A 14,186-nucleotide genomic window follows, 5' to 3' on the forward strand; every position below is an offset into this window, starting at 1 on the left:
GACTATAATCTTAAAGTACTCAGTCACTTGCCCTTCTCTCTTGTTTACATCTTAATTAACAGTACAGTGGACTATCTGCTGCACTCCCTAGATAATGTTCACTTGCTGACACTTGAGTATTTGGATAAATCAACAATTCTCCTTCGTTTGGATCATCAGTTTGAATCTGATGATCCTAAAGAGTGGTCTGCTCCTGCATCTGTTAAACTAAGTGTAAGTATTATTATTAAAATGGATTATGCATGGTGTCTTGAATTACCTAAAGGATTTATTTGTTGCATTTAAAATCAAAGAAGTAACAGAGCTAGGTTTAGGAGGTAATGTAGCTTTATCTGATATAAAGAGACTACAATGGAAGACAGTTGAAGGTCAAACAGGTATGCATATAGACAGACAGTATAAAGTATTATGATTGTGTACATGTATTTCTAGTTCCTAGTCCTATGAATTTGCCTCCTGTCACTGCTCCTGATTTTACTGTATCATTATCTCCAATGATGATCCGTACTTTTAATGTGACAGTTGACTTCAGTGGGGATGCAAACCTTCAGTACAATAGTTATGATAAAATGCTGTAAATTGCCACAGCTTCCGTTGTCCTAGTAACAGTATTCATGCTGCTGCTATTCTGTATTAGTACACGTACGTGCTTCACTGTTTCATTTTATCATACATGAAAATGTTAATAGGACTCCTGGTTTATGTTTATTATTATAGTGAACAGTTTTTATAGGAATTTCTATTTATATTTTTTTATATTAAAAAGCTGAAAAATGTGTGCATCAATTTTAAAAAGTATTGTTTTACATTGAATTTACTGTGATATTAGTGACCCTAAATAGCATTGAGTCATCATCACCAAGATATTGTGTGTTATTCTTTTCATTATATGCGAGTTGTTCGTGTGCCAAGAATTCCGGGAATCCGTATCCATTAAGAGCTCTTCCGGTTACATTATACCATGCTACACGGCTGCCATATGTCTCCTTGGGATCTGTGAATTCATTAATTCGAATCACTTTCTCAGCGTGATCTTTATTAGTGTCGCGGCAGTTAACAGCTTGGAGTGTGAACTCTCCTCTAAATGGAAACTTGAGTTGATCATCATTTTCTCCTCTGGTGAGGTGAGCAAAGATGGATACATTCTTCCCTTTGTTTCCTCCTACTCCATTGGGATACACCATGAAAACAAACTTGTAACCTTTTTCGTGTGTGTAGAAAGGCTCGCTGACATAACTTCCGTTGGATTTTTTAAGAGCAGAAAATTTGTTGACTCTAAATTCAACGACAGCAGATTTGCCAGTAGGAGCTTCACTGGGTACTACACTTGCACCTTCTGGTTCCATTTCTACACCAGCGACACGGATCCTAATGCTATCGTTTTTCAAGTGATCTTGGAAGAGAAGGTCCTGTGGTACAAATGTTGCTCCTCCCTGTCCAACGAAAGCTGCAGTCCCACTGCTTATCTGTATTCCATTCATTACTCTTCCAGTTGCCTCTGGGTTAGAATCGTCATTAAACTCGATATCCCCAGAGAAGTGATTTTCATTACGGTTCCTGTTCAAAAGCTCTAGTGTTACTTTTCCTCTGACTGGCCATTTTAAGACGTCATCGTAATCGCCTCTCATCAAATGGATGTGAATGCTGAGATGTGTTCCACTTCCTTGTGACTCTCCATTTGCTCTGACTCGTAGACACAACTTGTATCCTTTTTCGTGAGAGTAGAAGCTTGGACTGTACCAATGCTTGTTGCTTTTTTGATGAGAAGCAAAAGATGTCATCAACACTTCTACTGGTAGAGTGTGTGGCTCGCTATCTCTCCAGTCATCATGCAATGTTGGGACTCGAATTAATTTTATGTCTTTAACTATCAAGATCAAAGAAATGATAATAATGCACGAGCTATAGTTTATAAGCATACTTTGAGCTTCATATTTTTCTTTTTCTCTTGTCAGTGCCTCATTCTCCATCACTGTTGCTGATTTCATTTTCTTTACAGTGTTCAATTCACTTTGCAGCTCTTCTTTTTCCACTGCCATCTTCTTTTCTTTTTTTTCCATGATAGTATTAAAAGAATGATGATGATGAATGAATGCTTACTTTCATTGGCAATTTCTGTTTGAAGTTTTTCATATTCTTCCTTCACTTTTCTCAGTGCCTCATTCTCCTCCATGATCACTGTTTTCATTTTCTTGACAGTGTCCAATTCCCTTTTTAGCTCTTCTTTTTCTGCTGCCATCTTCTCTGTTTTTTCTCCTGATGATAAAGAGAGAAGGATAATAAATTGATGCATTATAAATCTACTTACTCTCATCAGCAATGTCTGTTTGCAGTTTTTCATATTTTTTCTTCATTTCTCCCATGACAGTCTCTGCTTCTTTAATAATGCTCTAAAGTTATGAGTAGCAGTGCTGCATATACTTACTCTCATTTTGTAGTGTCTGTACTTCCTGCTGAATCAGCTTGTTTGCCTCCCTCTCCTTTGCAAGCTCATGCTGAGTTAGCTCTTCAATTTGAACTAAAGACATTAACTGGTTCTCTTTGTCAGTTAGTTTCTCTAGCAGTTCTTTCTTCTCTGATTTAAAGCTACTCAGCTTTTCAGCTAAGATATTTCTCTCAGCAACAATTCTTTTAAAATTTTGCTCTTTTTCTTGATATTCTACACAAATAATACTATGCATGCTATATTTACATATGATTACATACCTTTCAGTTGTTCAAGCAAAGCTTCAGTCATTTGATCTGTTGCTGATGATTGTGCAATATTTTCCCACTTGGAGCATCTTTCCTCTAATTGTAGACACTGCCTCTTTTTCTCTTCAAGTTCCTCTTTTATTTCCTGCAAATTGACTATAAAATGGTTCCATAAAACGACTCTAATGCCTTGTAGTATGGGATACCTGTCTCATCTTTAGTATCACTGGCAGTTACGTCCTCTTCAATTCCTTCCTCTTTTTGTGGATAACGTTCTGCAGTTATTGTTTCCTCTTCTTCCACTTCCTAAACAAATACACAATCATTACTCATGAGCACATTATAATTTAGATCTGTTTACTTTCTCTATTGATTTTGCTATTACTGTCATGTATCCAATGGTTAGGCTGATCATGCGATGCTTCTGGAGAAACTCCATGTTCTTTTGTGCCTTGTAAATGGCCAGAGGTACGAGCGAGTGTGGAATATGACACAGAACAGTAACAGAGCCTCCATTTATGGTGTGAACAATAATATCTTTAGCAATGTCCTCAAATGCTTTGTTTAAAATAAATTTGATATCTTCATAAGAAAATTCATCAGGATCCCACTTCAACGTAAACTCTAATCTCTCACAAAGGAGTGGCTCAGTATGATCACGGGATAGATACACTGGCAAGTGATTTTTAAGACTATCGCGTATATCATCTGTAAAACTTTCAATGCGCTTCTCATATTTCTTTATATCTTCAAGAACATCATCGCAGCCATACATACCTGCTATACTTTTTATTATTTCAAGGTTTGTGCAGCTACTAAATTCTTCCTCCACAACTTCAATGGCTTCTTCCACATTTTCGCATTCTTTAATTCTTTTCTTAATCTTTTTAATGTTCCTAAGGAAACTTTTGAAGTCCTTCCACTGCGGGAGCTTTTGAAGGAGTTTCGGTCTTATTTTACTTAGGAGTATAGCTAATTCACAAGAAAGCTTATCAAATTTCTGTTCAAATGTAGGAGAGACCATTACAGGAGTTGAAGCTATACAGACAATTTTGAAAACCATACATTTAATACTTAGATTTACTTACGTTTTTCTTGAAGTATGTCCCTCCCAATTTTTCTGGTTTCATTAAACAACATTAGAAACTTACCAAGGATGATTTCTTTTTTACTATTGGTATTATTCTTAAAGACCTGTATTAATCCTTTTATCACTTCCTTCCACGTCGTGACGTCCTTCAGCCAACCAGACTCATCCTCTCCTGCAATTCCCTCAGCTTTCAATTGTCCCACCAAACCTGAGGGTATGTCCCCAAGAGCTGTGAGTTGATCATCGGACAGCAACTCAAGGACAGTTAGCTCTTCTGTCACTAACGGAATAACATGAATGCTTAACATAGAGAATAGCAGTACTCTACCTGGTTGTAGACCAATAGACTTTCTAATCCGTCTTGCTGCTGATTTGTCAACTGCAGCAATGATGTGTAGAAATTTATCCCATGTAGGCTCCCTGCTGTTTCTCAGCCAATAATCCACACATTCTTCCAAAGCAGTAGCATCATCACCATAATGTCTCCTCATGTACCTGTCCTTATCGTCTTGTTTTATCTGAAGACGGCGAGCAACTTCTCTCCAGTGCGTAAATCTGAAACCAACACTGCTAAGTTGATTTATGGCGTTGTTTGTAGTTAATGGTGTCTCGTTTTCCCCTCCTATCATTCAATTAGCATAATTAAGAAGAAATAGAAAAGGACCTTTACCTTTAGTGGCCATATCTAAGAGGCTAACAACGTGGATATACCACCCTCTCTTCCAAAACACACCCTGCTTCAGACCACAAGTTTATACTGTTCAGTGCTTTGCATAAAGAATGACCTCTAGGGCTATAATGCAAGGTCTGAAATCATAGAATAAAAAAGCACACAGAGATTAACATCAAATAATAATGTAGTTTATAATGCATTAGTGAAGCTAATTTTCAGTTTTGGCTACACTGTATAAGGAGACAGTCATAATTTTATTGAAGCCACCTCCCCAAGTCTCCCACCCACTTGCAGTTTAACATGGCCGTTAAAGGAGGAGGTGAGCTTCTTTAAAACACTATGCTTTATCAAGTATTTTTCCACACCTGCAGGGGTCCTTTTACTCTTTATGTTCATTGTGACATTACTCAACCCTGTCCATGGATTTGAGCTACAAGTTAATGCTAGCAATTTCATTTTTAACAAAACATCAATCAGCATTGAACTGCACAGTGAAGCCCTTGATGTAACAATCCCTATTGGGCCAATACTCAATCATGAAAGTGCTTCTAGCAAGTCCGGTGACATAGAAAGCAGTAAAGGTAGTCAAAATGAGGCGTGTGCTATGGTTATTATAACTTTTTATAAAGGTGCTATTATCACTTGGACTGTTATTCTCATGGACAACCAACAAGATAACTTCACTCTCACTCTTCAAGGTAAGGCTAAAGAACATCTTGTTATCAAAATAATTTAAAAATGGAATGCCTTGTTGACACTTTGTAGCTCAAAAGGTGTGAATATTTCATTATTTTTATTTTTATTAGAAACTGTTCAAAGCAATGATACTTCACTAAGTTTGACTATATATGGTACGATTGAAGAACCTCATGTTTGGTCACTAGGAACTGGTCTGGAGTCAAGGAAATGTCAAACAAAAACTTTAAAATGTGCCACAACCTCCGAAACTAATCCAGTTCTTGTGTACGACGAGGCATTGCTTAAGATTGTTAACTATTTATCTGATCCAATCAGTGTCAATCAACTGTCAGCCATTTGCTACACGGTAAGGATGCCTTCTTAGTTTTAATACCGCAAAACCTAATAATTAAACTTATTTTAATAAAGCATAGGCCTATGCCTGCTTAAATAATTATGATGATATAAATTTCTTCAGTTTTTAAAAAGGAATTATTATGATTTTTGGCAAACAGTTTGTTGATTCTGCCAATCGCACTTTTGTTAACATCATTTTTATAGCAATTCGTTGCCAATGCTAAATATGTACTATTATAGATACTGTCTATAGTAATACTAAAAATATAATAGCTATAATATATATATAATAGCTACTATAATAGATACTATAATAGCTCTTGCATTTAAATTTGTTCCAAAATTTTGGTCAAAGATCATAGGCTATTGTACAGGGTATTTTGGCAAAAATGACTAGGAGAGAATTTATCATTTTTATAATTTTTTCTTATACATATACAAGTTCTAATGTTGTATATCAAGTTTGAACTGATTCCGATCAAATTTAGATTTTTTACGAATTTTTAAAGTTGCTCAAAAATCAGGCCAAAGTCCCTGTACTATGGTCTCGGGCCAAATTTTGGCAAAAATGACTAGGAGAGAATTTATCATTTTATAATTTTTTCTGATACATATACATGTTCTAATGTTGTATATCAAGTTTGAACTGATTTCAATCAAATTTGGATTTTTAAAATAAATTTTCCCAATACTCAGTACTACTACATTGCCACTTCTTTTCCTTTCTTCTCCCTCTCTTCTTATAATCTTTTCTCTCATAGTGTAAAGACATTTATCTCACAACGGTTTATCCAAATGAAGTGGTGTACATTATAACTGATACTAAATATAAGATAACATTTCACTTGTTCCAGAATAATAGTCAATATTTTGCAAGGTAACCCACTAAAAAATTTGCAATCATAATCAATGTAGATTTTGTATAGCAAAAAGTTAAATTTCTAATATTCTAAATTGACACATTTAAATGTATTTTTTATATATTTTTAGTCACTCAGATCATTTTAATGAGCACAGCATTCAAACGTGGACTGTATATGATCTGTCAAATACCACCTTCATTCCTGATGAAGACCACCCAGGACAGAATGCTAATCTACGTATGGTTTCTCCCACTTTATTTGACACTCATCTTTATATCTGCTTTAAAAAATATAAATAATTATCTCTTCTCTTCTCTCTTTCTCTCTCCCTTTAGCTATCCTTTATGTTGCTATTGTATTGCTTGGCAGTTTTAGCATATGGATAATTGGTATTAATGTTTACTAGTGAGTCACTGTGTGTTTGTATGTGTGTGTGTGTGTGCATACATGTACATGTATTTATGATGATTTTTGTTTGTAGTCAAATGAAGAAGAAACGTCTTTTTCATTGTAAGAGAGTGGACAGAGAAATCAGTAAAGTGAGTATAAATTTATTTTTTATTTACTTATTTAATTATTAATAATAATTATTATTAGGATCTTGGGGATCCCGATAAAGTTAATTATGGTGCGCTAAACAACGGAGAAACTGCTAACCTGGTAGCAATAAACTTCCTATTTTAAATCACTTTCTCCCTTCCTCTCCTTCAGTTGGATGATCAAAAAGAGAAAGCAACTACAGACTTATTAAATGAAGATCCACTGTCTACTAGAAAGAAAGAGAGACTGAGATCATTAGACACTTTCAGAGGGTAAAGCAAAGTGTACATGTATACCATTATCACTCCTCTCTCTCTCTCTCTCTTGACTATAAGGATGTCTTTGATCATCATGATATTTGTTAATTATGGTGGAGGCGGTTACTGGTTCTTCAACCACAGCATATGGAACGGTATAACAGTTGCTGATCTTGTCTTCCCTTGGTTTGTTTGGATAATGGGCGTGTCCATTGTCTACTCTTTTAAAGGACGAAAGAAGGACAGTTTTAAATTGAGACTGTACCAGGTTGTGAGGCGTAGCGTCATACTACTGGGTCTGGGACTGTTTCTTAATAATGGTAAGGGGTCTGGGTACTTTTTGAATTTTGAGACATTGTTTTAGCTCTAAATTATGCACTGCAAGGCCTCAAATTTGTAGCATTCATCTTTTTCTTTTTACTTTCTCTCTTTTTCTCTCAGACCTACTGTTAGTGCCTTGGTTTATAGGCACACTCTGTCTATCTCTCATTGCCTCATTCACTAATGCAAGGCTCCCCTCTTTCTTTTACCTTATGTGTAAAGCTTCACTCCTAGTATTGTGGGCTGGAATATGGGTCTGCCACGGTGCGTGAAACTGACCAATCAGATCGTAGATTAATGTTGCTTTAGCTAACCATGCATTTAAAAAAAATTGAATCTATAGTTAAAGGAATTGAGTCTCGTTTTAATTGCAATTACTAGTAATTTTTTTATTTTCTTATTATTATTTTATGTACGTGTACGTGTAGGATATAGGCTAAGTCATTGGCGGATACCTGGTGTTCTCCAGAGGTTTGCTATAGCTTATTTTGTTGTGGCTATGACTGAACTACTTGCTCCTATGGTTTACAACAAGTACAAGGTAATATAGTCCCAATACCTTATCATATTCAATGCACTAGCTGTAAGCTGGTGATTTTAAAGGGGGAAATTTTGACGAGTTTTTGTTACTTTGATAAAGCTGCATACTCAATGGCAAATTTGCCAAATTAAAACCTGCCAGACATTAAGAAGAGTCAGAACTATTTTGCCAAAATGTTACCTCTCTGAACTTGTTATATCATCGTAGTAAAAACACTTATATTATATTATATTCTTTTCAGCTGAAGTGGGATGTGATATCAGTCCGTGATCTCACGCACAATTGGGTGCAATGGCTAGTGATTGTGTTTCTGGAATCATTGTGGCTAATTATCACATTTTCTCTGAAGGCTCCAGGATGTCCAAGGTATGGGTGGGCTATGGCCGTTGTTTTTATTCCTACTATATAATGTGGTTAATCATTCTAATCTCTAAGATAAGCAGAATTATAGTATAATAATGCATTTTTAAGGTTTAAAATAATCTTTTTTAATGTAGGGGTTACCTTGGTCCTGGTGGTAGGGCTGATGGTGGTAAATACAGCAACTGTACTGGTGGGATTGCAGGTTATATTGACAGCTGGATACTAACTGATAACCACATATACGGACACCCAACTTGCAAGGCAAGATATGCCCCACCATACTATAAGACAGTATTTGTGGTCTTTGACCAGATTTTTGAGTAACTTTAAAAATTTGAAAAAAAATCCAAATATTATCAGAATCAGTTCAAACTTGATATACAACATCAGAACATGTATATGTATCAGAAAAAAATATAAAAATGATAAATTCTCTCCTAGTCATTTTTGCCAAAATTTGGCCCAAGACCATGTGCTATAGTACAGGGACTTTGACCTGACTTTTGAGTAACTTTAAATTTGTAGGCTATTTATCATACTGGTAGTTACGATCCTGAGGGCATCCTTGGATCCATTAATTCAATTGTCATGTGCTTTTTCGGAGTTCAAGCTGGAAGGATTCTCATCCATCACAAGCAGTTTGGGTCCAGAATAGTGAGATTTGTTGTCTGGGGACTGCTAATGGTCAGTATACAGAGAAACAAGAGAGAGAAAGAGAGAAGACATCAAATCGATATTATACTCAATTTATTATAAATGCAAATTATAAATAATTATGTATCTCAATATTGCATTTTAAAGGGTGGACTTGGAACCATACTGTGTGAAGCCACTCTTAACAAGGGAGTCATTCCGCTTAATAAAAACCTCTGGTATGGTTTTTGTTATTATTATTATTATTATTATCATTACTTTATTTCCTTGTTCATTTTTAAGGTCACTTTCTTTTATACTGGTCATTGCTGGACTAGGTTACATACTCCTTGCTCTGTTTTACTTTATCATCGATGTTATTAAAATATGGAACGGGGCGCCGTTTTTTTACCCAGGTACATGGATACTAAATCAAATATTATCTTCTTCATGATGACAGGAATGAATTCAATACTAGTATATGTTGGAAGTGAGCTATTGGAGGGAACCTTTCCTTTCGGTTGGAAAGGAATGGAGGACTCCCACATTGAGTTTCTCATATCAAACGTCATCAGCGTCTCCCTGTGGTGTTTGGTGGCCTACTACTGGTACTTTATTAATTTTTTTGTTAAGATATGAGTGACAGTGAAAGTTAGGTTTATACGTGTGTTTTATTTTGTATTTTTCATAAAAGTTTATGCCAATTATTAAACTGCTATGACAGTGTGTGCAGTGTTCAATTCATGATTACATTGCATTAAAAAGTTACATTATTTACAAATTTACATTATTAACCTATTTGAGACTATCGAAGTATCAGTACACACACCTACTGTCTAGACACATGTATATACAGTTCTGGGAGATATAACATTCCTCTCAAGTCATCCAGGCCTCTTACCCACATGTGATAGTTCTTAATATAATAGAGAAATCTCTTATAGACAAAGTATGGAATTAATTTTTAAAATTGATAAAAAATCCAAACTTGAAACTAAAGGAGGGTTAAATCACCAAGAACTGTATATACATGTGTCTAGACGGTAGGTGTACCAATACTCCGATAGTCTAAATTAAGTAAATAATGTAAACCTGGCTGTGTATAAAAGTAAACTAAGTGCTAGTTACTGCAGTTATAGAAAGCCATGGAAGCAGCTATTTGCTATAGTCAAACTTCAACTGTCCAGCAAGAAGATGGAATGAAGCTACTAAATCAAATGAATCCAAAGGAAGGAGATGTTCTCCTTGATCTTGGTTGTGGTACTGGTTTCCATGCAAGAGATGTAGCTGAGAGAGTAGGAGAAACAGGACGAGTTGTTGCAGTTGATCCTGATAGGAGCAGGATTGAAGTTGCCAAGAACGCTCTGGACAGCAACCCTCCAACCAATCTTCAATTCATAGTTGCCAGTGACAAGGACTTTCCTGCAGATGACATAAAATATGATTATGTTCTCTCAAGTTGTGTGGTTCACTGGATCAAAGACAAAGAGAGTGCTTTCAAAAGGATCTACAACAGCCTCAAACCAGGTGGAAAGTTTGGATTCACTTCGCAGGATGATCCAAAGTACCCCGACATTTTGATTGAGATGCTTCAACTGTGTGGCCCTCAAGTTTTCCAGGAGACAGCACAGTCAATACATTGGAAGTCTGCAAGCTACTACAAAGAGTTAGCAGAATCCATTGGCTTTGAGGTGACACTTATGGATGTTGCTGAGAGGACAATATCCTTTCCTGACATTGAAGCATTCATTAATTTCTTCTATGGGGTTTTCCATGGTAAGTTTGATCGTACTCTACCAGCTATTGACGGCATTCGTGAGAAGTACAAGGGACAATCTTTGATGGTAACTGTTCCAAGACTGTCAGCAATCTTGACCAAGCCTCTTAACATTTAATGAGAACAATAGAACTTAGTTTGTGAATGACAATGTAAATGATCTAGAATTTTTTCGTTTTGATTTAGTAATAATTTTATAAAATTACAATGCAAGAAATACTAATTTTAATGATAGTTACAGCAGCAACCAATCAAACATGCAGAATGACAGACCAACTACCTGCACACACTAAACACAGAGCCAGCTAATTAAATTAAGTTTGTGCCAATTATTAAACCGCTATGACAGTGTGTGCAGTGCTGAGTGTGTTCAATTCATAACTGGCTTATATTAACATGCAATTCAAAGAAAGGATATAAGTTAATTAAGCTCCAAGAATTGTACAATTCTGTCTAAATAACATGTAATTCAAGGCGAGGATATAAGTTAATTAAGCTTGAAGAATTGTATATACATGTATATGACTACATGCATGTTTTTCTAAACGATAAAGCTACCAATAGTCTAAAATAATGTAAACTTGGCTGTGTATAAAAGTGAACTAAGTGCTAGTTACTGCAGTTATAGAAAGCCATGGAATCAGCTATTTGCTATAGTCAAACTTCAGCTGTCCAGCAAGAAGATGGAATAAAGCTACTAAATCAAATGAACCTAAAGGAAGGAGATGTTCTTCTTGATCTTGGTTGTGGTACTGGTTTTCATGCAAGAGATGCAGCTGGGAGAGTAGGAGAAACAGGGCGAGTTGTTGCAGTTGATCCTGATAAGAGCAGGATTGAAGTTGCCAAGAACGCTCTGGACAGCAACTCTCCAACCAATCTTCAATTCATAGTTGCCAGTGACAAGGACTTTCCTGCAGATGATGCACAATATGATTATGTTCTCTCGTCCTTTGTGATACATTGGATCAAAGACAAAGAGAGTGCTTTCAAAAGGATCTACAGCAGCCTCAAACCAGGTGGAAAGTTTGGATTCACTTCGCAGGATGATCCAAAAATGCATGATGTGTTGATTGAGATGCTTCAACTGTGTGGCCCTCAAGTTTTCCAGGAGACAGCACAGTCAATGCATTGGAAGTCTGCAAACTACTACAAAGAGTTAGCAGAATCCATTGGCTTTGAGGTGACACTTATGGATGTTGCTGAGAAGACTTTCTCCTTTCCTGACATTGAAGCATTCATTAATTTCTTCTATGGGGTTTTCCATGGTAAGTTTGATCGTACTCTACCAGCTATTGACGGCATTCGTGAGAAGTACAAGGGACAATCTTTGATGGTAACTATTCCAAGACTGACAGGAATCTTCACAAAGCCAGTTAATGTCTGATTTCAAGAAGAAATATTTTAAAATAACAATAATATGATTTATTTAGTGCATTAGTGATCATGTGAATTTGTATTTTTTGGTTGTAGCAGATGATTTTAAAAATTTGGCACAAAAAAGCAGTAATTTGAACACATGCAAAGCATGCCAATCAATGATTACAGTGCAAACATAGCTACTTTAAGTAATAAACATGCATAGTATCTTGGTACAACTTATCAATAATTAAAATTTCATTTGTCATATGGGTTTATGTCTAATGTACAAGCCTCTAGGTCCAGGTGTCTGTGTAAAAAAGGCACTGTTGAAAGGATAGCCAACAAACCCTTCGTCAAAAAACACAGTATGCATCAATAGTTCGATTGACGGCATATCACAGCAGCTGTTAGCAACGTGCCTTGAGTCCTCCATATTCAACAACAAATGTATCAATAGTGTTAAAATGGCTGACCTGGTCCCACCAATCACACCAATATTGAAAAGTCCATAAGTTTTGTATACTTCATTATGTGGATAGTCTGGGTAGCATTTCTTGTAGGAATTGGCTTGTCCGTGGCTCCCTACATCTGTAAAGAAAGGAACATCCAGTCCGGTGTAGATGTAGTCTCCAATAAAGGACATTGCCACTGATGGATCTCTAAGGAATTCTACATCTCTGATGTCTGTAGCTATGGCTAGGTTGATGTCGCTGTTCCTTACTAAATAGTCATAAATGAAATAGAATCTCTGATCGTTGGCTATCATTTGACTTGTTGGTTTGATATGAATGGTTTCCGTGTTATGATGAAACTCTTTAAGTCTTTGCTGAAAACCTTTACTCATAGTGTCATGAAACAATACTATATCTAGTCCGTGTTTAGAGGCAGTGGTGAACCAACTAAAGATATAACGGAAGCTATTTGATACTGGGAAGATCCCGTACTGCGATACATAGCTAACACTGACTAGGTAAGCACCAAGTGTTACATTTCTTGTTTTTCTTTTAATATATTTATTATATTCTTCTACCCAATTATCAGTTTTTGCTAGGTGGTCACTAGGTGTAAGATATTGTTTATTATCAGTGAAGCTAGTGCATTGGTTCATGTCCCAAATGTACTGTTCACTGGTCAGTGCTTTCTCAATAATACTGCACACGTCATTAACATACCATTGTCCTCCAGTTGATTGAGTAGTGTCTTCCAATGGTTCATGTAGATTAGACACTCTAATTATAGCTGATGATGACTGACTGTACACTGATGACAGAATGGTCTCATATGATGTCAACCATCCTTTCTCTAGTAGTGTCTTCCAGTAGGAGACCAACACAACTTGTGGATTGGATTTCATATTCATCAATAACGACACAAAGTTCTTCAATACAGAATGAACAGTGTCATCATTTCTTTCCATCCCATCTACTCTTGTTGGTACATATATGACAGCTTGAGGTGAATGATGAGACAATAATGACAGCAGACTCTCTTTTCTTGACAGCTTAACTATTTGTGTTGGTATCCTGTTATCAATTAACTGAGACCATCGATACCATTTCATATCATCGTTGTTCACATTGATCATATCTTCAACTCCCAGCACGTGATATCCTCTTTCATGTAAGTACATGGTCAGTCTAGCTCCAATGAGACTCATTGCACCAATGATGAGTATGTGACGTTGTTTGTCTAATATTAGTCCATTGCTGATACTACTAATGACACACGATGTAGCATCTGAGGAGAAGGAGGTTGATACATTAACGTGTGGAATCATGGCATCAGCCTTCAATGGAAACTTCCTATCATGATTATGATATATTTCAGTTTTGTAGTTATCTGTTGAAGAAAGTGTAAAACAAGGTGTTCTAGAACAAGGTTGTTAAAACGTACATTGTCCTATGATTCCTTGATGCAACAATATCATGTACAAAACAGTCACAGTCACTACAAGCCCGCCAAGGCAATAGAGATAGTTTTTCTTGGTGGGTAACATTAACATAATATTCCAACAAACAACCTCCTCCCCTTAAAATATTA

General features: G+C 36.1%; 6 protein-coding genes across 7 annotated transcripts in view; 4 read left to right on the plus strand and 2 right to left on the minus strand.

Annotated features, from left to right (window-relative positions):
• LOC100639395 (lysosomal alpha-mannosidase-like) overlaps positions 1-813 on the plus strand; it is a 4,311-nt gene extending 3,498 nt beyond the window's left edge. Inside the window, exons 15-17 of the mRNA XM_011411923.2 lie at positions 63-213; positions 266-377; positions 433-813. Coding sequence (XP_011410225.2) covers positions 63-213; positions 266-377; positions 433-578 — 409 coding nt within the window. The 3' untranslated portion in view covers positions 579-813. The remainder of the gene's footprint in view (positions 1-62; positions 214-265; positions 378-432) is intronic.
• Positions 509-4,592, minus strand: LOC109580272 (uncharacterized). Its single transcript, XM_019993279.1, has 11 exons — positions 4,455-4,592; positions 4,113-4,406; positions 3,783-4,064; positions 3,056-3,732; positions 2,901-3,000; positions 2,707-2,850; positions 2,426-2,659; positions 2,309-2,377; positions 2,101-2,256; positions 1,922-2,047; positions 509-1,867 (listed from the first exon to the last, which is right to left on the minus strand). Exons 1-11 carry the CDS (start codon positions 4,465-4,467, stop codon positions 804-806), a joined length of 3,159 nt encoding a protein of 1,052 aa, XP_019848838.1. The 5' UTR covers positions 4,468-4,592; the 3' UTR covers positions 509-803.
• Positions 4,593-4,742: 150 nt separating this feature from the next.
• LOC100639521 (heparan-alpha-glucosaminide N-acetyltransferase-like) lies at positions 4,743-9,722 on the plus strand. Of its 2 annotated transcripts, XM_019993285.1 has the most exons (19): positions 4,743-4,776; positions 4,829-5,038; positions 5,087-5,155; positions 5,264-5,502; positions 6,254-6,369; positions 6,483-6,592; positions 6,691-6,760; positions 6,837-6,894; positions 6,953-7,015; positions 7,067-7,167; positions 7,231-7,472; positions 7,594-7,737; positions 7,902-8,014; positions 8,256-8,380; positions 8,512-8,638; positions 8,903-9,061; positions 9,179-9,249; positions 9,314-9,426; positions 9,471-9,722. In XM_019993285.1, the coding sequence occupies exons 1-19, from the start codon at positions 4,758-4,760 to the stop codon at positions 9,647-9,649; spliced, it is 2,328 nt and encodes a 775-aa protein (XP_019848844.1). In that variant the 5' UTR covers positions 4,743-4,757; the 3' UTR covers positions 9,650-9,722. The 2 variants fall into 2 exon arrangements, with proteins under 2 accessions (XP_019848844.1, XP_011410226.1); XM_011411924.2 differs by lacking the exon at positions 7,594-7,737.
• A 95-nt stretch (positions 9,723-9,817) lies between these two features.
• On the plus strand, positions 9,818-10,992 carry LOC105316762 (ubiquinone/menaquinone biosynthesis C-methyltransferase UbiE-like). The gene has a single exon (XM_011411925.2). It carries the CDS (start codon positions 10,156-10,158, stop codon positions 10,903-10,905), a length of 750 nt encoding a protein of 249 aa, XP_011410227.1. The 5' UTR covers positions 9,818-10,155; the 3' UTR covers positions 10,906-10,992.
• Positions 10,993-11,421: 429 nt separating this feature from the next.
• On the plus strand, positions 11,422-12,171 carry LOC105316763 (demethylmenaquinone methyltransferase-like). Its single transcript, XM_011411926.1, has one exon. It carries the CDS (start codon positions 11,422-11,424, stop codon positions 12,169-12,171), a length of 750 nt encoding a protein of 249 aa, XP_011410228.1.
• A 90-nt stretch (positions 12,172-12,261) lies between these two features.
• Positions 12,262-14,160, minus strand: LOC109580276 (uncharacterized). Its single transcript, XM_019993291.1, has 2 exons — positions 14,040-14,160; positions 12,262-13,985 (listed from the first exon to the last, which is right to left on the minus strand). Exons 1-2 carry the CDS (start codon positions 14,146-14,148, stop codon positions 12,409-12,411), a joined length of 1,686 nt encoding a protein of 561 aa, XP_019848850.1. The 5' UTR covers positions 14,149-14,160; the 3' UTR covers positions 12,262-12,408.
• Positions 14,161-14,186: the final 26 nt, after the last annotated feature.

This window comes from Amphimedon queenslandica, unplaced genomic scaffold, assembly GCF_000090795.2.
Source record: "Amphimedon queenslandica unplaced genomic scaffold, v1.1 AMPQUscaffold_13499, whole genome shotgun sequence".
Lineage (NCBI taxonomy): Eukaryota > Metazoa > Porifera > Demospongiae > Haplosclerida > Niphatidae > Amphimedon > Amphimedon queenslandica.